This window comes from Chlamydotis macqueenii, chromosome 2 (genome assembly GCF_036417535.1).
Source record: "Chlamydotis macqueenii isolate bChlMac1 chromosome 2, bChlMac1.mat, whole genome shotgun sequence".
Classification (NCBI taxonomy): domain Eukaryota; kingdom Metazoa; phylum Chordata; class Aves; order Otidiformes; family Otididae; genus Chlamydotis; species Chlamydotis macqueenii.
Window position 1 is genome coordinate 138,814,631 of NC_141557.1, and position 22,213 is coordinate 138,836,843.

Sequence of the window (22,213 nt, forward strand, 5' to 3'; positions counted from 1 at the left end):
GGGGGGGGGGGGGCAGAGACCCAGCTCGGTGTGCGTCGCCGTGAATTTGGCTGTGCGCCCCTGCAGCCTGCTCCGAGCCCTGCTCCTGCTTGGTTTCACAAGCTTTAGCTCCAGCTCAGCACTGACTAAATTCAGTCCCGCTTGAGGAATTTCCTTTGCAGCTTTTCCTTATTTAAAGTAACCCTTGTCAGATGGAAGAAACTGTTGCTTCTCTCAAGTACGCGAAGAATAATTCCTTCCAGCGTTTCCACTGCTCCTGATGTTCTTGTTTAGAGTCCAGTGCCTTCCTGCAACAGCAGCAAAGTCGTATGTGCGTTAGAGACGCCATGAAGCCAAAGTCAGCCCTCGTCCAGGAGAATGATGTGGAACTGATCTTACGCAAGCAGTGTGTGGTTACACAAGTTTTGTGTACAAGCTTTGCATCTATAATACCAAACTGTGCCATGTGCCTTTAGAGGAAGTCTAGAAAAGGATGTGTAACATCTCTGAACTGCCGACTGGAGCCACCGCCACATACCTGCGCTTTCCTTCATGGTGACAATTGTACCTTGTTATCTGCATCTTGTCTCTGGAACAGCTTCTTAATGAATTTAGCTGGTTTGTGTGTGTACCACGAATTGGCAAGTCCTTTTTTTTGTTTGTTTTGGTAGCTAAACTTGCTGCTCTCTCAGCGCTCCAGAGTTTCACTTGCACCAGCAGTGGCAGTCCTCTAGGTTGGACTTTCTGTGAAAATGTTGCATCAGTTTAAACAAGGGTGTGGTTCGATAGATCCATTTTCAGTGGTGAAACTAGTTCAGGAAGTTCCTGTCCCCACACCACGTGTTGGGGAGCTGGGCCACGACACACAGTTCCACAACCTGTTCTATTGGCACACCTAAAGAGGTGTTTTGTGGCAGCGCAGGGAGACACATTGACTGGAATTGCTTCCAAATCCACTAAACACATGGTTCTGCTCCTCCTACTATTTCAACAGATGTAGTTAAAATACTGCAAGTCCCTTTACAGAAACATTTCTGAATTTGAGATTCCTTGGCCATGCTGGCAGGTTTGCCTGCTCTCATTCTTGGCCAGAGCTGGGACCCTCTCTCCTCTTGATGGATAAACAGATCTAAACTCCTGGAGCTAAATGTAATGTTTTATGTAGAAAACAAAAAAAAAAAACCACTTTATATGTAGTTTGCTAAAGCTGCACAATGCTTTACAGCTGCTAGTGACACTTGCCATGGCTTATTTTGGTTATGTTTATGGGCTCTTTGGAGGCTTCTATGTGAGATTAGCTTTGCAGATCTACTCCAAACATGGGCATTGTCACATGTACCATTGTGCTGGAGGAGCGCAGTCTCAGTCAGATGGCTTCTCTCCTGGGACAGCCCAGAACAGTATTGCAACCAGGTCAGATAGCGTGAGTAGTTTCAGTAACTAGCAGGAGAATTCCAGCCCTGTGTTTTTATCTGCAAGTAACTCCCTCGCTGCTGGTAACAGCTGCAGCTCTGGATGTGAGAAGAATCAGCTTCACAAGATGAATTTCAGATGGCTCTGAATGCAATGTCATTGATTTCAGCCTATGGCTGGGCTTACAAGTCGGTGTTTCTTTGCTGCAAGGTAAAGCAGCAGCACTTGAATGTCACTCCCAGTTGCACGATTTCAGGTAACAGTTTGGGCATAAGTACAGAGATACATAGTGACTGATGAAAGTGGAGAAAACAGAACTTGATTAGCAGCAGCAATTATCTTAGATTTAAAAAACAGTTGGTGGTAACCATTAACACATTCCAGCAAAATGATACAGCCCTGCTGATTCTCCCACTCCCAGTTGTAAAAAGTTGATATTCTGAAAGAAAACACAAGCGCTGATGAGGAAAAATGATACAGGTGGGAGATTTGGCACGAACCGAGTGTCTGTGCAGGGAAAGATAACAGTGTCGCAGGTAGTACTGCGGTGAATTGAAGACGCTCCTACAGAGGAATAAAGCAGAGTGGGAGATGCAGGACTCACAGGAAAACCCTGTGAGATGTGCAAAGTCACAGGTTTGTTCAAAATAAACTGGGAGGAAGGAGGTTGATGAGTAAGGAGTAAGCTTCAGGAACACAGGAGAAATAAATAAGAGGGATGTACCTCTCTTGCCATGGTCAGGGGTGGTGTTAAGACCAACTCCTTGGCACAAAGGAGCGTGTGAGTAGTTTCAGAAATTTCCTGAAACAGAAAGTGGCACAAAAGGACAGGTGGTAGGAAACCAGAACTAACACAAAAAAAAAAAAAAAGAGAAACTGTTACACTAAGCTGTGAGAGGTCATGGTGCCCCAAAGTGCCCTAGTACATTCCTGTGGGTAACAACACTGATGTCATCTGGAAGGTGACGCTTCATTAAAAGACTGTGCTTAACCAGGTCCAGGATAACGAATGGCCAGGGAGAAGCAACTGGAATGGGAGTACACGAACACCAGGAGCCTGGGAAACACAACACAGGAACCTGAACGACTGGTGCATGTTGTCAGACCAGATACTGCAGGCACAAAAGAAAGAGGGTGGAATGGGAACTGTGACTGGAAAACAGGCATTTTAGGGAATGTGTTACCCAAGAAAGAGAAAAACAAAAGGTAGTGGCACTACAGGGACAGCAGAGGCAAGTGGCTTACAAAATATATAAATAAATAAACCATGGATTAATCAAGAACCCAAAAGACATAATGGGAATTAAAAATACTTATAGGGCAGAACTTAACCTATGAAAGGAGTTACTATACATAATGGCAGCCTGCTGGAGCAATAAGCTAGGGATTCTGATGCTCCTAGATGGAAAGAGACAAGTGTCCTGGTTTCAGCTGGGATGGAACTAGTTTTCCCTTCAGGAGCGACTGTGTTTTGCATTTCTTGTCTGAAGAATGTTGATAAACATACCCATGATATGAGTTGTTGCTAATGAGACCAAGGACACTGTCCAGCTTCCCAAGTCTCACTAACGTGCAGGTGCAGGAAGCTGGGAGGGACATAGCCAGAACAGTTAACTCAAACTGGCCAAAGAGAGTAGTCCATGCCATAAACGTCACGCTCAGTATATAAGTGGGGGTTGGCTGGGGGGCATCTCTCTCTCGCGCGCTCCTTTGCTTGCTGCTTGGTTTTTGTTTCCATGATAGCTGCTCAGGATGGGCTGTATCAGTCACTGGGACATTGGGTGGTGAGAACTTGTGTATCATTTATTTTGTGTATTTTAGTATCCCTATATTTTTTGTTATTGTAATTTTCCTTTGCTATTCTAGTAAACTGTCTTCATCTCAACCCACAAGTTTTCCTTTCTTCCCAATTCTCTCCCCCATCCCACTGGAGAGGGGGGCAGAGAGTGAGCAACTCTGTGGTGACTAGGGCTAAACCACAACAAGAAGATAGGATGAGACAATAAGAGGTAAGAGGGAAGAAAAAAAAGAACTGCGTAAGCCAGAACACAACAAATCACAAGTAAAAGGTACCCATCCAGAAATGGTTCTCACAAAGACAGGGGCTGCATCTTGAAAGCCAAGCAGGCATTGAGAAGGAAACCATCTAGAATGGATGATTAAGATTCCCTGAAAGATGACTAGCCAACCAAGCAAGCACTATCTGGCATACTCCAATGTGAAGTCATTTCAGAAATGTACCTCTGGACTTTTTTTACTAAAGATTTTTTTTTAAGAAGAAGTGGCACTAAACTAAGATCTGAAAGGGAAACTGCGAAGAAATTCTCTATACCATCAAGTCCCTCCGCTCCAGGCTAGGCAAAGGTCACCAAGCAAATTCCCTGCGTGAGGACCAACCCCACTCCTCAGATGCTGAGTACAGATCAGCTGCAGCCACTGCTGAGAACACACACTCCAGTGCTCCACTTCATGGATGCTTTGCTCGATGCATCAGAAAGTTAGAAGTCAAATGCACAAAGTGAAGCAGGCATTCTAACCATCCAGCAAAAGGGGCACAGTTAGCTTGGGGGTTTCCCTGATGCCAGATTCACATAGCCAATTTCTATGGCTACCGCTTTTAAAAACTGGAGGAATTAATTTGCCATCTTTACCCCTCAAGTCGCTGTATCTCCTATCAGTGAATGCCATTTTCAAACTCTTGTACCAAAAAGGGTGAAAATTACTCCAGCCGTCTTCTGTCACGCAAAGGCTGTTTATGGAGGCACAGAAACTACCAAGCAGGACTTTGGTGTCAGTCTCTGCAAAGAGAACCACGCTGCACCAAACTGCAGCAGGGCAGGACAAGGGTGCCGGGCGCTCTGTGGTCCAGTCAGCGGCTGACAGGATCCCCAGCGCTTGTGAAACACGTCCTCTCCCTTCCTGCCAAACTAATGAATGTGTATGCGTTAATAAAAGGTGGTGCAAGCAGTGAATCTGCACCAGCACAAGGAACGGTGATGAAGGAAAGCATCGTGTTGCACCCTCACCTCGGCAAAAATTTAGAGAAGCAGCATCACAATGAAGTTGGAAATACATAACTGCGGTGTCAAAGAACTAGGTGTGCTACAGGATTTCCTTGGGGAAAATTCGTATTCCTTCTTTACCCTATATTCAGTGACCTTTTCAGTTATTTCTCATTTAAAAAAAAAATTAGGTTTTGAGCAATATGCACTTGAAACATAAATTCCACAGCGAAACAACGATCCCCAGAAGAGAGGTTGTTGCCGCAAGGACCAAAATCACCACAGTTCATCCAGGGAAGGTTGCGACAGCCGGACCAGCCAGCTCTTCTCACACGACGAGCTCCGCCGTGCCAGGCCCGTCCCGCAGCTGCCACGCCGCTGCCTTGCGCCGGCGGAGGGAAAGGCTCCCCCGTCCCCAGCCCGCCCGGCTCCCTCGGCAGGAGCTGCGGGGACACCCCGGCCCGCACACCGCCACGCCGCTCCCGCACGGCGCGGCTGCAGGCGGTGCGGCTGTCTCCTCTCCCCTTCCGTCCAGGCGGAGCGAGAGGAGAGGGTGCCGAGCCGGCGGAGGGGGCTGTGGGCTGTCGTGTCCCATCCCCGCCCCGCGGCATGTCCCGGCAGGAGCGGGCCGCCCCGCCCGGGCCCGCTCCCCTCCGCCGCCCCCTCGGTGAGGAGGAGCCGCGCCTCCCCGGGCAGCGCGCCCCGACGGCGACAGCCGCCGCCCGGCAAGGTCCGGGCCGCCGTCGGTGCGCGTTAGGGGCTCCTCGGAGTCCCGGAGCGGCTCCGGACAGCCCGTCCGCCGCTGCCCCCCCTACCCCCCGCCATGCCGGCCCCCCATTCCGCCAGCCGCCTCCCCCCGCCCCGCCGCGCGCTGCCACGTCCCTGCTCGGCGGGGCCAATGGGCGGGCGGCGCCAGGTGTGTGCTACCTGCACCACGTGGGGCGGGGGGGGGGGGCAGGTAGGGCCGCGGCCCCCGCGCTGAAAAGCCCGCAGCCATTGCGCGCTTCCCAGGGGTGCAGCCGGCGTGGGAGCGGCCGCCGCCCGCCCCGGACGGAGAAGGAAAAAGAAAAAAAGAAAAAAAAAAAAAAAAAAGAGGGAGTGGGGGGAAGGGGCAGCCGAGCGCCTCCCCCGCGCCAGGTGCTTGGGCAGTGAGGCTGCAGGTGGGGGCTCTGCCGCTTGGGTCTGGCTTGGAAGCGCCTTGGGCAGGGAAAGTTTCTGGCCTGGTCTTTTCCCCCTTTCTCCCCCCTCCTCCCCCCTTTTTTTTTTTTTCTCTTTTTTTTTTTTTTTTCCTTCTCCCCCCTCCTCTCTCCCAACTCCCTTTTACCCCTTCCACTGGCCCGGTGGCACCATGACGGCGTCTCCCGACTACCTGGTGATCCTCTTCGTGACCACGGCGGGCACCAACGGGGCGAGGCTGGGCTCGGATGAGCGAGAGCTGCTCCAGCTCCTCTGGAAAGTGGTCGACCTGAGGAGTAAGGAGGTATTTTTTTTCCGCTGCTCCCCTCGGCCCCAGGCGATGGGTGCCCCAGGCTGGAGCAGGCTCTGCTGGCGGGCAGGGGCCGGTGGGGCAGAAGGGGACCTCCAGCCTGGGGAACTGACTCGCCTCTTCCTCTGCTTTCTCTGGAGCTGGGGCATCTGCACGATGTGCTGGTCCGGCCTGACCATCCGGAGCTGACGGCTGAGTGCCAGGAGATCACTCAGGTGGATCTGGAGAGCCTGGCACTGGCTCCACCGTTGGAGCAGGCATTGAGACAGGTGACACCCCGTAACCGGCTGCTGGGCGCTGGTCTCCCTTAAAGGCTCCACCGTGGGGTAGAGGCAGTGGGTATCATCCGTTTATCCCCCGCCCCCCACCACTGAGACAGCGGAGCGTGGCACAGAGGCACCACAAGTGTGTGGGCCAGGCGACCTGATCTGTGGTGGGCTTTTTGGGGGTTTCTCCCTTGCCTTTTGCTCATTCACCTTGGGAGGGACTGAACCCCGAGAAAGGAGGTCAGGGTCAGGTGCCCCCCTACCCTGGTCTCCTGCCAGGCTGGACCCTCAGTCTCAGCTGAAGGCGAGCCCAAATCAGTGCTGGAAGAGGCCAAGTTCAGGTGCTCCCTGAAAAGGCTGGGTGGTAGCAGGCCCTGTTAAGGCCTGTGTTGGTTCATCCGTCCTGGGAAGGAGACAGTACTGAAGCCCCTAGATAAACAGGGAGGTGCGTGTGATTCTCATTGAGGGCTGAAAGTCTCCTTTACAACATGCTTGAGGGCCCTGTCTAAAAGGCTCTTCTGCCCCAGCACTGCCTTAGCTCTCTGTGACCAGCTTTATGTCTCCTTGTAGTGCTCTTGCAAATGCTCCTGGAAAAGGATTTTTTTTTTTTTTTTTTCTGTGATGTGGACTTTCTGTGTGGCCATATCTGACTAGAAGGGGGAAAAGGGGCAATTTCATTGTGAAAATAATTATCATAAAAGTTATCACGTGCTTAGCTAGTAAGAAACAAATCTACAGAAGTGAAGGACTGGGCTCATACAAAAAAAAAAAAAAGGAATTCTAGCTCAATGTTTGTCCTGCCTAGGAATAATATGTTACCAACTGATGAGACTGCCTAGCGCAGCCATTCTGATCTTTTACATACGTGTCTTTTGTTGTTTCAGTTTAATCAGTCTGTGAGCAATGAGCTGAACATCGGTGTAGGTACTTCCTTCTGTTTCTGTACTGATGGACAGCTGCACATTAGGCAGGTTCTGCACCCTGAAGCTTCCAAAAAGGTATGTAGTTGTAGCTAAAGTTTGTCTCTATAGTCTGTTTCATGTGATTTCTTGCAACACTGATCAACTTCTCATCAGTATGAGGGTGCCTCTGCACAACCATAGTACAAACATTGCTCATATGTTAGTATGCTTACCAAACTAAAGAGCCTGTCCACGGGGAAGGCACAGACAATGCCCTGTGCTTATTTAGCCTTGAGATGCCTTTTAAAGTTAAATTGGAAGAAAGATTTTCTTGAGTTAAGTATTTTAGAAAGTTGCAATGCATTGACAGAGTACTCAGAGTACTACAATGAGTTAACAAGTGGGAATTTGGAAGTGTTGCCAAATAGTTAACCACCTTAATCATAAACTGTCTTTTGAAATTTTACATTCACCTTTAGCTTCAGCAACTTTGAGTCTTCATGTATTCAGTTGAGTCTCTGAGGGCGGTGCTTGTATTTGTAAGGAGCTGAACAGTAGTTTGAGGCAGGCTATGAGTGATGACTAGTCCCATAGTCTAGAGTTTTCTATAACTTCAGAGTTGCCAAATCGCTAACAGTGTTATGAGGTCCTGCCTACTTTTCATTAGTGATAGAGTTGCAGCAATATGCCGAGCCTCTAGTCCTGAAATAACTGCTTCAATATTAAGAACATCTCATTTTGTGGTTTGCTATGAATGTTTATTGCTCTGTAACTGAGCTGTTCTGCTCCTCTCCTTGCAACTGATCTCTGTACCCATCAATTCGCTCCTTCATCTTTCAAGGGGTACTGCTCCAAGTTTGTGGTCTTACAAAACTGATATTGGATGAGTTTGGTTTTAATACTTGTTGGTGCTCTAAGTATTTATGCTTTTGAAGGTTTAGAAGAGAAACAGTGAGCATGATTCATAGTGAAGGGACAGTCCTTATATATGTAACTTGTCTTAGGGTATAATGTGAGAACATGCGGAAACAAGTTTTTAACAGACTTTCTTCTCGCTTGTAATGCTGTTTTACACAGTTAGTCTTTCCATGTAGTTAAATTATGTGGATAAAAGAAGAGACAACTCCTACAATTATTTTAAGTTTGTTTGGTGTGAGGGATGGGCATCCTTTTTCTATATCATCACAAGGTCACTGATAGGAAGAAAATCTTAGTCAAAATCTCCTGTTGCTGTTTTTTTTAAGAATTATTCATCTGAAATCTGATCTGTGCTGCCTATTGATTAAGTAAACGAGATGCTTCTGAGACCTGTAATTGCTCTTTGGTGAATACCTTACTCCTGAGGTTGGGGTGGGCGATCACTAAAATTCAGATAGGGAGAAATCACTAGGCTCTTGAGAATATATTTATTTTAAGATACCCAGTCTAAACCAATCTAGCAGCTCATGGTATTCAGAGAATGAATTGGCATCAACTCTTCCAACTGAATGTCAGTGAAGTACTTAATCTCTGATTGAGGAAGAAAAATAGCCCTGCTAAAACTAGAGCAGGAAATCTTGGCAAGCACACCTGCGTTTTCATAAGTTTGTCTTTAAAGACTGTCATTTGCCTAATGCACCTGTCCATATGCTAAGATAAGCTCTAATGTTCTCAAGGCAGAACTTGTTTTAGAGCCTAAATTTCTTTCTTTGGGCTCCCTAAATATGCTTTTACATATCCTGTCATTCTGTCATAATGCCAAGATGCTAACCAGTTGTTAAATCACAGAAAGCCCTTACTTTTGGTCTAGAGAGGCATTGCAGGCAACAAACAGCCGAGTGGAATACAAAGTATTGTGTCTGTGGGGAAGCTCTGGGGTGAGGAGCTAACTGAAGGAGTAGGGGTTTGTGTTGGTTTAAACAAATTCCCCCAAGTCTTCTCCTTCCCACCTCTGAGAAAAATTAAAAATGTGTGGTAGATGTAGTGATGGGAAGAAAAGGGTTTTATTGACTTCCAGTGGGCTACATAACTTGCTTCTGGCTTCATATGCTGAAATTGAAGCAGTTACCACGCATAGACTGACAACCTCTGCACTATATCAAATCCTCAGCTGCAAACAGTTGGAGTTTGTTGTTGTTGTTTTCTTTTTCTTTTTTTTTTTTTTTTTTTTTTTTTTTTGTGTTAAGGGGGTAAATATTTGAAGTGTGACTATTCTCTGAAGACTCAGCTTTGTCTATAAACCAAAACATCCTCTGCTAGTCTTGCAAAATTTGCTTGGCTCTGTAAACTGAACTGAGTGCCCTCTGGCTTTTTACAGTTAAAATTGGAATCAGGAATTGATGATAAATGTTGCAATTGAGGTACTAGTAATAACAGCAAATGTTTCTCTGGCAGTGAAAAAGCACACTTCTCTTTTTAAACCACACAGAGAGGAAGCTGTTTAGGCAAAAAAAAAAGTTTATAAATGCACTTATGTGGCTAAGAGCTGTGTGAGTTTCTCTCTAGCAAAGGCTGTTCGTGTTTCCTACTCATTATAAGGAAATTGTTTGGTATCTAAAGACCAAGAAGATTAAACTCACCCTAGCTGACTGTAGTTACTTTGTCCTTTTACAGAATATCTTACTACCTGAGTGCTTCTACTCCTTTTTTGACTTGCGGAAGGAGTTCAAGAAGTGTTGCCCTGGCTCACCTGACGTTAGCAAACTCGATGTTGCGGCCATGACAGAATGTATCCTTTTAACAGTGATGGTGTCTACTGCTGTGACAGCTTTGGCTGGGTTGTAAGACATGAGATGTGTGAGTAATGCTTGCAACACACGTTTAGGGGTGGTATAACTTTAATGAGTGACTTGGAGCTTTACTGAGCTTTCTCACAAAGATAAAGTATGAGGATGCATGCTCCCATGGGGAAAATCTGGTATTTCTTCTTGATTTCTGTACACTTTCTTTACTACCTTTATAATTTTGTTTCTTCAAGCTTCATAATTTAGTGTAACTGGTGCATTTCTTTAAATTGCTGATATGAATCCTAATAGTAAAGTTGTGAGGTTGCTTGTTGCATCAGGTAGGTTTTATTTTTAGGTAACAGTGAATGTCAGGAGATCATAATTTTTAGGAGGGGGAATGGTTATTCTTCATGTGAACTTGTAGTGAATCTTTGATTCAGTAGTGAACCTGAGGCAGGGATGCTGTTGGCACATGTGGTGTTCAGTCTCATGGAAACTGCACACGTTACACCTCACAAAGTGAGGCTGTGCTAGCAGTAAGATGCAGTCAGTAACATGTTTCCATTTTCAGTGACAGGTATGTCTAAAATTACTTTCTGAACAGTCTGAAGTGGTCTGTAATCTACTCCTGTCTGGCTCTTTACTAGTCTTAGCTTGGTTTTGTTTGCATGCCATGTACAATTACCAGAGCTGAAACTGGGGCTGTGAATGGTTTGGCTGCTGTGCCTTCTTCCTTGCTTCCTGGCAGTCTCCCCTCTTGCTGCAGGCTCCAATCTTTGTTTCACGTACTCTTGGACATGGAAAACACTTGACTTCCCTACTGACCTACTGAAGCAGTGACCACAAAAGCTAGCTAGCAAGGTGGGATAAAGGAATTTGAGAGTATTATTGTTTCTATATTTGTTATTGGTTTTATTGTTGTTTTTTTTCATTACTCTTTTCCTCTGACTAGCTTACTCTGTAGAGTGATTGCCATTAAGAGCTGGTATTTTTTAGACTCAAAGGTCTGTGGCTTCTGAATTATTTTGACCGTTTACTGCAGGACTAGTATTGCCTGGGCTTTGTACCTGTGTCGGGGTGGCATAAAGTATCTATGTGCATGTAGACTATTTTTGTGCTTAAACATAAGGTTGAATACTGGAGGCTGCTCTACTTTGAAATCTGCATGTTAAGATCAGCTCTTCCTAGTGAAGGGGCAGAAATCATTTCTCTCCCTACTCTGAAGCAAAGCGGTACACTTTGTGTAGGAGTGTGAAATTTTTATATAAAAAAAAGTGAAATAAATGCTTGTGTTGCGTAGTCTAGAAGCTGGATGATGGAGACTTCTTAAAGCTATGGTCAAAAACTTAATACATTGTTTAGGGATGCTTTGACGTGAGCTAGGGAACTTTAATTAAAGACAATGAGCTAGTTCGGCTGTTTTGGAGAGATGCCTTTGCTTCCTTCTCGTGTGAATGTCTGGTGTATGTCTTGCCACTGTGGAAATAGTCATATGACTGCAGCCACCTGGAATGTCACAGGTCACTAAGGTACAGTGACATACTGTAGTCCCTGCCTGCTGGGAGAGGGGAGCAGACCACCCCGTGTTACCCGACTGTTAGGAAGCCCCTAAAGAGTTGGTACCATCTGAGGGTGGTTTTAATATTTGCCCACAGTATTTCCTGCAAGTTCATAGAGGCTTGGTCAGTTGATCCAAATGCTCTTTGCTTGAGTCTAAATTCTGGATCTGATATGTTTCTTAAGGTATATAAACATAAATAACTTCATTCTTGTTTTATGTTAGCCTTTGTGGTTTGTCTTGTTTTGTAACTGCTAGTGCTTTTATTTGTAAACTTGCTATGTTTATGCAACATGGCTGAAATTAACTGTCTGCACTTTATTGCTTGAGAATGTTGGGGTAGAGGATGCAGAGACCAAAAAGGTAAAATAATTTTTGTTTTCCTTTTATTGACAAATATGATAATTTTCTTTCTCCTCGCCTCACTGAAATGTACCAACTTAATCTCCTTGGTGTCAGAAGCTGTGTAAGTTAATTGCACTTGGAGAGTCTGGACATGCATGTAATGCTTGGGATAAAAAAGAAAATTGTTGAAGCAGGTGCTAAGTCTAAAGACTAGTTCAAACAGTTCTGTGCAGAGGTGGTTTTTGGTTTTGTTTTGTTTTTTCCCTTCTTGTAAGTGGGACAGCTACTTTCCTTTTGAGACAGTTATGTAGCAAAGAAAAGAAACCATCTAAATGAAAACTAACTTGGATTTGAAGTGGATATGCTGGGGCAGGGAACACAAATTAAGTAGCTTGAAATGAGCTTGCAGATTAGTGAACCAAATCTGAACAAGCTCTTGTTATTTTTGTAGAAAGTGCACATCTTCTACCCTTAAGGGACTGCATGAGGGGAATCTTCCATGACTCGTGACACACAAATTATACTGGCTCAGGTTCATTAGCTAGGGAGGGACAGAAGGCTTTGGTTTAGGGGTAGGGTACTGACTAAAGGTGCAGAAGACTTGCATTTACAAACTCATAGGAGGAGTAGAGTGATTTTTGGGTGCATCACATACTTATATCTCCATTTACCTGCGCACAAGGTGGTTGTGATCAGTGAGAGGAAACTTCTGTAATATGAAAGAGTTAGGGGAAAGCAGGGTATTATTGTACAGTCATTTAAACTATTAAATTCAAAAAGCTTTTCTTTTGATGGGTAACACTTGATTAAACAACAAATTCTGGGCAAATGGAGAATGTACTCTATTGCTCCCAACAGTCAGGGGAGATAAATTCCTGCTGCACAGTCATTCAAGGTATACATTCCAGTATATAACACACTGGATAGTTTGTGCTCTCTTGAAAGAGAGCATAGAGATGTCAAATCGAATAATTGGCTAGGTTATTCTTCCTCTAGAAAGTACTTTTGGGTCTTCCTCTTTCAGCAAACTACTTGAAATTGTGTACAGCAATGAAACAGTTCCAAACCCGAGAGCTCAGATGAAAGCTTTACGTTCCCCCCCCGCCCCCAACCCCCAAGAAATTATGAATTTAATGTGCAAACAGCCACTGATTTCTTGTAATTTAAGGTAAAGAAAATGCCGTGAAATTTGAGGGTCTGAGGGAGAACTGAGACTAGTTGTGACTGGTGTCTGAGTGCTACTGCTTCCTACCTTACAGTCTTAAAACAGTTTTTGGTGTAGGAGACAGTCTTTTGGCAGACTTTCTTTAGTCAGCATTGTGTAAGAGTAGCAACAGCAGGACAATAATGAGAAATTGCAAGTAACAAAAAACTTGAGAGAAGCAATCATGTTCTGGCAGAGAAAGGAACTAAAGTCTGTCGAAATTTTTTTTTTAACATGTGTAAGTTACAAAAGGAGCAGGGTTGTTCTTGCACCCTCTCCACCTCCCATACTTGCTGCACTTCTTGATTTGCAAAGCTTGCTGAGCCAGTTTTCACCGCTGTGAGTGCCTTCAGGGTGGAGTGAACAAAGCTTGCATGACTATTCCCATTCAGTCTGCAGAAGACTCATCCTTTGCCTCAAGATTGGGTGTGCAGAAGCCATAAAATGGCAAATAGTTCTTGCTTCCTCCAATGCATTGCTTGCTCAGCTCACTTCTGAACTGGGTTTGTGAGGATAGCTCCTTACTAGAAGTATCTGCTGGATGTTGTAAGTGGAAACACAGACGTTATTCAGAGCAGTCTGCTTAAAGTACTGGATATGATCTGATACTGCAATATTGAAACTGAAACTTGGCTGAGTTTTGGTTTTTTTGTTTGTTTGTTGTTTTTTTTTTTCCTGAGTGTCTTGAAAACAATGATGTGGAGCACAGTTATAACAAGCATAGTGCTTCACTCTGTCAATAAAAAGCCCATTATTTGGTATGACCTGAGAATCTTGCATATTGCTATTTGTATTTCCTGTGATAGCACTCAGGATATCTGGGTAATATCAGATTACCTTTATGCAAAGCAGTATTTTAAAAGATGTAATATTCTGTCTGAAGAGACTTAAAAACAGAGCAAAGCAGGAAGAGGCTCGGTGCAGAAGACAATTACAATACTAGTTCATGTCATGTCATCTCAGAGCTAAGTTAGTCGTTCAGTATTTCTTTTGCTGTAATTAAGAAAGGAGTTGAGAGACTGAGAAATGGAAGACAGTGGGACGGAAGAAGGCTTGGAGGGCACTGGCAGTGGGTGAAGCTGTGGTGATGAATCTGAGGAAATTATTTAGAAATGTCTTCCATATTATATAGGCAACCCTGATGTAGAATATCCCTGCCCCCTTTACAAACTTGCTGAGTGTTGCAGGAGGTGGTACTGTGCAGGAAGATTAAGAAGTTCCTTGTTTCCCATCCTGCCTTGTTATTTGGGAGTGTCTTTTCCACGTTGCTTCGTTTAGAATGTATGTGTGCATGCTGTTGCATATAGTAGCTTTAGAAAGCCAGGTTGGTTTTCTAATGCTTCTTTAAATGTGAACTTGGATTTATCCACTGGAATCAATTCTTTCCAGTTGCCCAGGAGAGGCAACATTTAAATATCACTGTACACAAACACACATGTGGTCTCCTGTCCCCTTCACAGAACAAGGGGTGGGTTTTACAAAGACCATTCCATTAACAGCTTTTTTCCAAGTGTCCATAACTTCTAGTGCCTCTGTTCATAGGAGTCCCATCTGTATGTAGTTAGTCTTGTTCATTAGAGTTCAGGTTTTCACTTTGTTAATGTTACTATTAACATGCTCCTTACATGTGCAGAAAACTAACCAACCTTGCCTAAAAGGCCTGCTTCTAGCTAATCGGTGGCGAAGGTGTGAGTGATTTCTCATTCCTGCTAATGTTGATTACTTTCTTCCTCCCCTCCCGCTGTGTTTACATTAATCTAGAGTTCCTTGGCACAACTGACTGCTTGTGTCTGAACACCTGGTACTAATGTCTGTTGGCACGAGGGTATTTTTAGGAGCTATATCTCCCCTTAATCAATATTTTCAGTGAAAATCTTTTCTGAAGAAAATGAATGGGGAGTGGGGGAGTTGTTTGTTTGCCCTATGTGATATTCTTGCTTCAAATTCCCAGCCCCTTCACACTGCTGTGTTCTCCTTTCCAGCGGCTGATCGCTTATAGGGATCTTTGGCTCTACAAAAAGGAAATACTGAAATGTCTCTTCAGTTTTGACAGCACAGTCTAGCAGCCAAGCGCATGTGCGTGTGCATGTGTATGCATGTCCCCTGCTGTAACAGCTACTGAAACTCCTCCTCAATTCTCTTGACTTTGTCAGAGGAAAGATAACATTTCCAAATCTTCATTAAAAAATGGTCAGACAAGACCAGACTTCAAATACCTGTGTGTTCAGCAGCTTCTCGTTCCCTGTATGGGCAGCGGAGACTCTGCGCAAGCGCAACACAGAGCTGTTAGGTGCTGCAGAGGGAAAGGTGTCAGGAAAAGGAGGAGAAGCACTCCTCTGGTCTGATACATGAGGTGCACAGAAACATCTGTGTGGTGCTGATTAGACTCCCTCTCTGCGAGGGAGTCTGTATGTGTATTGCTTCTCTTTTCATCTTCCCTTCCCTAGGGGGTAGGGGAGATGAGCTTGAGTGTACAGCTTAGGAGGAGATACTGCAATGGAGAAGTTTCTTGTTGTCACAAATACTGATAGTCTCCTAAACCATGCTTTGAGGTTGTTGCATATGGTTTGTTCAGGATTATTAGCTTAGTTTTTATGAAAACCATTTAATGCTCTCACTACTTTATTCCAAAGAAGGTACTAGGAGGGAGGGTAATGGCAGTGGCTAGCAAACTGTATTTAGGGAGGGGAGGGATCACTGGTTTAAGTTTTCTGGCTTTTAAACTGTGGTAATTCACTTAAACTTCAAATGGTCTTGTAAGACTAAGCACCATGCTCTCACCTTCCATACTCCAATACACACTTAAAACCAACAAAGCCTCAAAATCAAGTTGGCCTTGAAGTTTTATTGTGTTGGCATAGCAGCTCTCCTTTCCTTGCTGTGGAACAGGAGTTCACTAATTCAGTTTAAATTATTTTTTGTCTCAAAAGATAACAGTTAAACTTCAAAAATAACTTAAAAAATTTATTTGGTAGGAGTGACTTGCAGTCATCCCACAAATAATAGAGAAGACTTTATTTCACAGTGAAATTTATGCTGCCTCCTGTGTTGATGAGATATGACAAAGCTGGTGTGTGGTGTCCATTTCTAACAGAAGCTATTCTTCTGTTCCCTGCCCTTCATGTAGGCATCTGCCAACTCAAAATAATGTGCTCAGCTGTAGGTGGAAAAAGCTTTTTGTCTACACCCCCCCCCCCCCCCCCCCCGCCCTCCTCCTTTTAAGAGGAATCTGGCTATTTGGGACTGAGAAGGAACTCTTGAGCACCAAAAGGCAGACTTTTTTAAGCATTTGAAATGTCTAAGGTAGTTTTTTGGGGATGTAGGCAAATAATTGGTGCATTTGACTGTTTTTAATGTCTTCCATTACTCTGCTGCCATGACAGGACAGGTCATAAGAAACTCTTTCATTTTTACTGTAAAGTCTTGATGCAATGTGATAAGAGAAGTCAGAAAAGCAAGTCCTATTCCAGGACTGCCTTATATTTCACTTCTTGTTCTGTTCTTAGGTTTTTTTACCCTACATGCCTCAAAGAAGGAGTTGTGAGTGGAAATGACCTTTTTTAGCATTTGCTTTATAAATGGAGTAGAGTTATAATTAGTTAGAATTATAAATGGAGTACAGCAAGTAATCTTACAGTCCTGTAGCCTGGTGTTAGAGAGGGGCAAATATGACAGGAAGCAGGAGAGATACCATAGTAAACTCTTTAAAGTTGTATGAAAAAGGATGATATGTGCAACTTAAATCAGACTCCCTTTATGAAGGTGGGTTTTTTGTTTGTGTGGGGTTTTTTGTTGTTTTTTTGTTGTTGTTGGTTTGTTTTTGTGTTTGTTTTTGTTTTTTTTTTTTTTTTTTTTGTTTTTTTTTTTAAATCTGGTCATTCTACAGCCTGTCTTTCCAGAACAGAACACTTCCTGCCCTCTGTTGGCAGGACAGCTTATCCTTGCTTATCTTCCAAAATCCTTTAGAACGAAGAAGATATGAGTTGTGGGAGTACTTTGTATCTTGATAATCTACAATGGTGCACTCTTACCAGATTCTTCTAATGCTTCTACCTGACAGCACAACACTCAAGTTGTAACTTCTAATAGGCAAGGTTTAGGCGAGGTGCCACTTGTGAATTTTGTTGAAGTGGTAAGATATTTATTCTACTTTGGGATTTACTTGTTTGGAAAGCATGTGGTATATCCTCCTCTTTCTGGATCTTCTAGTTGATGGTTTGTTTCTCCTCCTTCCCCAAATCTTCCCCTAGAGATTAAAGAAGATGTTAATTAAAGAGGACAGGACTCTAGTCTCTTCCGCATGCAAAAGTGTATCTGTCTGTCAAACATACATAATGCATGAGTATATTAAATATATATGCCCTTATTATGGAGTCTCATGTCCCCAGATACTTTCTGGAGTGACCTCACACTCCCGCAGGTGGCGGTAGTTAGAGGCCAAGGCAGAACAGCTGATGTATCCCAGCAGGAAAATTGATTAAATCTTCCCCTGAGAAGTGACTTACCATCAAAGATAACATGAAAGCTTGTTGCTCTAGCAGGAAACCTATTAGAAGTCTGTTTGGTGATGATTGACTTAACTCCAGCATAAAGATTTAAGTCTTGACAAGAACAGTCCAGCATTTCCCTATGGAGCCTCTCAAGTTGAAGATATGGGGAATATTATTTTAAGACTAATATCTGAACCATACAGTAAGTGATTGTGATGAAAGACACATCTGTTGCTTATTTCTATTTTCCTGCCTCTCCTGTATGCTGAGGAAAAAAGAAAACTTGTGCTGTATTTCATAGATCACCGATTTTCAGATCCAGAAAGAGTGAACTACAAATTTGAAAGTGGGCCTTGGTAAGTACCTTCTCCCTCTTCTTTCTGTGTCCCCCTCCACTTTTTTAAAAATACAGCTTAGATAAGCTGTACTTCTCCGTATTCTTAATTTGCAAATAGCTGTTACCATTATTTTTATTTATCTTGCCACTGCTGTGGGGATCAATTAGAGATGCTTTAAGTGGGAAAGAGAACAGATAATCTGTGATCAGATGCAAGTCAGTTTTCTTGCTAGGCTTCAGTGTTGCCTGTTAGCTGCTGGTAGTTCTGGGTTTTGCTCATGAGTGCTTATAATGGGCGTTAAGTGTGCTGTGCTATTAACAAAGAATGTAAACATTTTTGCAGAAGTAACCCTATTAGTACTAACTTTACACTCTTCCTGCAATTTGCTTCACAGTTACTAAATACACATAATGATTTTTTTTTCAATATGGAAGAAAAATTTCTATAAAGATACTGTGCTCGTAGTAAATTGCTTAAGCTATGATGATTGTCTTCTTCCCAAACATGTTTTAAACATAAAGCTTTATCTACTCTTGATGACTGTTTTGTTGTTTGGAGTTGTGTTGTGTGTTTTTTTTTTTGTTTTGGTTTTTTTTTAATGTAATCATGCTTTTCTATGTATGAATACAGACTTTTGAGTTGTTCACTGGATAGTCCATCTACAGTATCACGAGAGACTGATGTTAAACTGACCTTATTTATATTCCCATCTTGCATGAATACTTACTTCCCTCTTCCACGTTAAGGAACTGCCATTAATGGTAGATGATGCTGGCACTTCTGACCCAAAAGAAGCAAGAAAAGAATGTAACAATATTGGCAGAAAGTATCCAGTGAGATTAGCTCAGGGGTTATGTTTTGGCATGGTTCTAAGCTTTTTCACTTTCACTAACAAAATCCTTGGATGAGGTGGGAGATTCCCCTCTTATTTGTGATAGTGAGAAGTACAGAATTAGGAGGCAAGGTGGAACAGTTTGGAACAGACACCTGAGAAAATAAAATATAAGCGAAAAACATGACCCTCCTATGACAAGGGTCCACAGACCTTTCGTACGAGGAGATCCTCTGCTGCTGAACATACTTCATCTGCTTAATCAATCACATAGTCTCTTCTGTGCAAAAAAACCTGTCCTTGCATTAGCCAGAAAGGTGGCCTTGAGTAGCTGTGAGTGTTTTGTTGTACATAGCACTTTTAACAACTAAGAAAACAAAAGAGGCTGCAGTAATAATGACCAATTAAACCTGGCTTTCTGTGGCCGAGCTATTCCCATGCTAAGCAGCCAATGTAGCCTGTAGCTATGTTAGTCTCTAGTACCACAGTGATGGCCTGAACAACTGATGTTAAGGCTAAACTCCTTTTTGGGTAGGAGTCCTCTGTGTGCTGAGTATAACCCTGAACAGGTTTGGTCTTGGCTTGTGACTGGCTCTTACACACTATCACACTACAAATAGTAAGCATTAACCTCAGTTACATCTAGCTGCTCTGCTTCAATGTCTACCTAGCTAAGATTAGAATAAAATTAAGCACTTGCTATACTAGTAACCCTGTTCAGACAGTGGAGAAGCACAAACCATTGGTATGTCAGGAGCAGGGAGTAAATTTGGAACATGAACAAAGAGATGAGAGAGAGCTCAAGGAGCAAATGTGGTGAAGCAGGAAAGGGGAGCTGGGAAAGGGGCACCTTAATAGAGCAGGCATTCCCTGAGGAGAGACACATGCAGCACTTTTGGGTGGTGGTGGCACTTAGCCCTCACTGCCCTGGCAGTGCCATCTGGGAGCCATGGAGCAGGGACAGACACCTGTCCCTGGAGCACAGGTGACGAACAGGGAGAGTGGTGTGTGGTGGATACTACAGGCAGATGTAGCCTGGAGATGTATTCTTAGCTTGGAGAAGAGAGAGCTCCAGGGACACCTTATAGTGGTCTTCCAATACTTAAAGGGGGCTTATAAGGAAGATGGAGAGAAACTCTTTAGCAGGGCCTGTTGTGATAGAATGAGGGATAATGGTTTTAAAATAGAAGGAAGCAGATTCAGGCTGGACAGAAGGAAGAATTTTTTTTTTGTGATAAGGGTGGTAGAACACCGGAAGAGGTTGCCCAGAGAGGTGGTGGATGCCCCATCCCGGGAAACATTCAAGGCCAGGCTGGATGAGGCTCTGAGCAACCTGGTCTGGTTGGAGATGTCCTTGCTTCTTGCAGGGGCGTTGTACTAGATGACCTTTAAAGGTCCCTTCCAACCCCAGCTATGCTATGTTCTATGTCTCTGCATTACTCCCTCTTTCTGTGCCTGCAGCAGCAAGATGGAACTTGTGGACGACAATGCTGTTATCCGAGCAAGAGGGTTGCCATGGCAGTCGTCTGACCAGGACATAGCGAGATTCTTCAAAGGCCTAAATATTGCCAAGTTAGTAGCTAAGAATTTAACTCTAACTTTATAGTGCTTCATCTGTGTCAGTCGTGGAGTTTTATCTCTCTTTTGATTTAAATCTTCCAGGGGAGGGGCTGCACTCTGTCTCAATGCCCAAGGCAGGAGGAATGGGGAGGCTCTTGTGAGGTTTGTAAGCGAAGAGCATAGAGACCTAGCGCTACAACGGCACAAGCATCACATGGGGAATCGATACATTGAGGTGCGTGACACTGGCTTTCAAATCCTTTTCTCAACAGGAGTGCAAATAGCATGCCAATCACAGTTATATTTTTTTTTTTTTCCCCTTTAGGTATACAAGGCAACAGGTGAAGACTTCCTTAAAATTGCAGGAGGTAATTTTTAGGGGGTGAGAAGGGAGGGTTTGTTCCATCAGCATCTCTAACTTTGGTCTTTAAACTGCTCCTGTTGGATGTGGTCTTTCATTTTCTTTCTTTGAACAAGTAGTTGGCTGGTGTGTTGATTACTGTGTACTCTGCTAGCAGCAGTCCAAGACGTTTCGTGGTTTATCTGTTCATTTTTCTCTTCCACATGCTTGCAATTTTTAAGCAGCCTATTGAATAGGGATTTAATCAGACAAGGTGATCTTGCATATGAACTTAATTTGTTAGGTCATCTTCTTAACTGAAGGGCCCTAAATTTGCTGAAAACCAAAAACAGAGTAGTTTTTCAAAACAATATGACTGCTGTTGCTGTGGAAGCTTGCGTGTAAAAGCAAATGGCTATCACAGTGTAAATAATAAGGGATTTATGGATCTGATTTTCTTCAAATAAAATCCTTACCTCAAACTAAAGATGGAATTTAAGGGGAATACTTATTGAAGGGTAATATGGAAGTATTTGCAGCCTTAAATTGCAAGGCTGCAAAACTTGCTCTGCAAACTCTCCTGTGGTTTCTTTTCTTCTCTCTTAGGGCTGCAAGCTCATAGAATTTGAGTTTAGATCCTGTAAGCTGCTATATATCCTCAATACTACCTTAAGGTTCTTGTTGGTTCCTGGCAAAGATTTGTTTTGGGTATTGTAGATGACTAACTGGATGTCTGAGGTTGAGATGTTAGAGTGGGAGAGGCTATTAAGTTGTCAAATAAATAGCTAATTGATAGGCTTGGTAATAGTTATATCAGTCAGAGTAAAGACATTGGACACTAACATTGGGGGGGAAATGGCGCATGTCTGGCACAACCAAACTTCTTTGCAGAATGAGCTAGCTGTAAGTGAAAGGACCATATTAAAATGTGTAGTTGGTTAGCAGCTAGCTTTAGGGGGATGTTATAAGTGTGAGCATCAGTGGTCTTCTAGAGATACTGAAATTAGAATTGGCAGGCTTTGGCAGTTTTATCAGGATAGGATGAAATTCTTGAGCTGTTTTCAACATGCCCTTCCAAGTTTATTTCCCAGCACAATGGTCTGGGTACTTGGTTACTATATATTATGGCTTCAGAGCATGCCAAAGGTGTAGATAAGGTAGTGTCCTATACAATATTTCTATTTTATCAGAGGGACATCTTTCTAGACTTTTGGAGGCAAATATTTTTCTACCTGCTCAAAAACTGTGGGGAGGAGGTAGCTATGCCAGACTTACCCATGATTTTATGTGGCTGCCTAGACTCAAGTTCTTCTGTACTTTTTTGTTAAAGGCACTTCCAATGAGGTTGCACAGTTCTTGTCGAAAGAAAACCAAGTGATTGTCAGGATGCGAGGTCTTCCTTTCAACGTAACAACAGAAGAAGTGCTGACATTCTTTGGCCAGCACTGTCCTGTAACAGGAGGAAAGGAGGGAGTCCTGTTTGTCACGTACCCTGACAGCAGGCCAACAGGAGATGCCTTTGTGTTGTTTGCTTGTGAAGAATATGCACAAAATGCACTGAAAAAGCATAAGGACTTACTGGGAAAAAGGTACATTGAACTCTTTCGGAGCACTGCAGCAGAAGTTCAGCAGGTGAGTGTAAAGCTTCCAAAAAAGCCTTGCAAACAGCAGTTACAGCAGAAAGTTTATGTGGGTCTAGTGCTTTACACTACAGATATTGAATGTATCTAAGTCCAATGACGATCTGTTCAGGAGGAGTGTTAGCAATAAATATTGATCTAAAAGACTTGTCT

General features: G+C 43.7%; 1 protein-coding gene across 1 annotated transcript in view; it reads left to right on the forward strand.

The window, feature by feature from the left end:
* The first annotated feature begins 5,742 nt into the window (after positions 1–5,742).
* ESRP1 (epithelial splicing regulatory protein 1) overlaps positions 5,743–22,213 on the forward strand; it is a 33,053-nt gene continuing 16,582 nt past the window's right edge. The window contains exons 1-10 of the mRNA XM_086741060.1: positions 5,743–5,874; positions 6,021–6,149; positions 7,031–7,144; positions 9,641–9,755; positions 17,454–17,552; positions 17,652–17,706; positions 19,982–20,092; positions 20,183–20,315; positions 20,406–20,448; positions 21,751–22,052. Of these exons, the coding sequence (XP_086597186.1) occupies positions 5,743–5,874; positions 6,021–6,149; positions 7,031–7,144; positions 9,641–9,755; positions 17,454–17,552; positions 17,652–17,706; positions 19,982–20,092; positions 20,183–20,315; positions 20,406–20,448; positions 21,751–22,052 (1,233 nt within the window). The remainder of the gene's footprint in view (positions 5,875–6,020; positions 6,150–7,030; positions 7,145–9,640; positions 9,756–17,453; positions 17,553–17,651; positions 17,707–19,981; positions 20,093–20,182; positions 20,316–20,405; positions 20,449–21,750; positions 22,053–22,213) is intronic.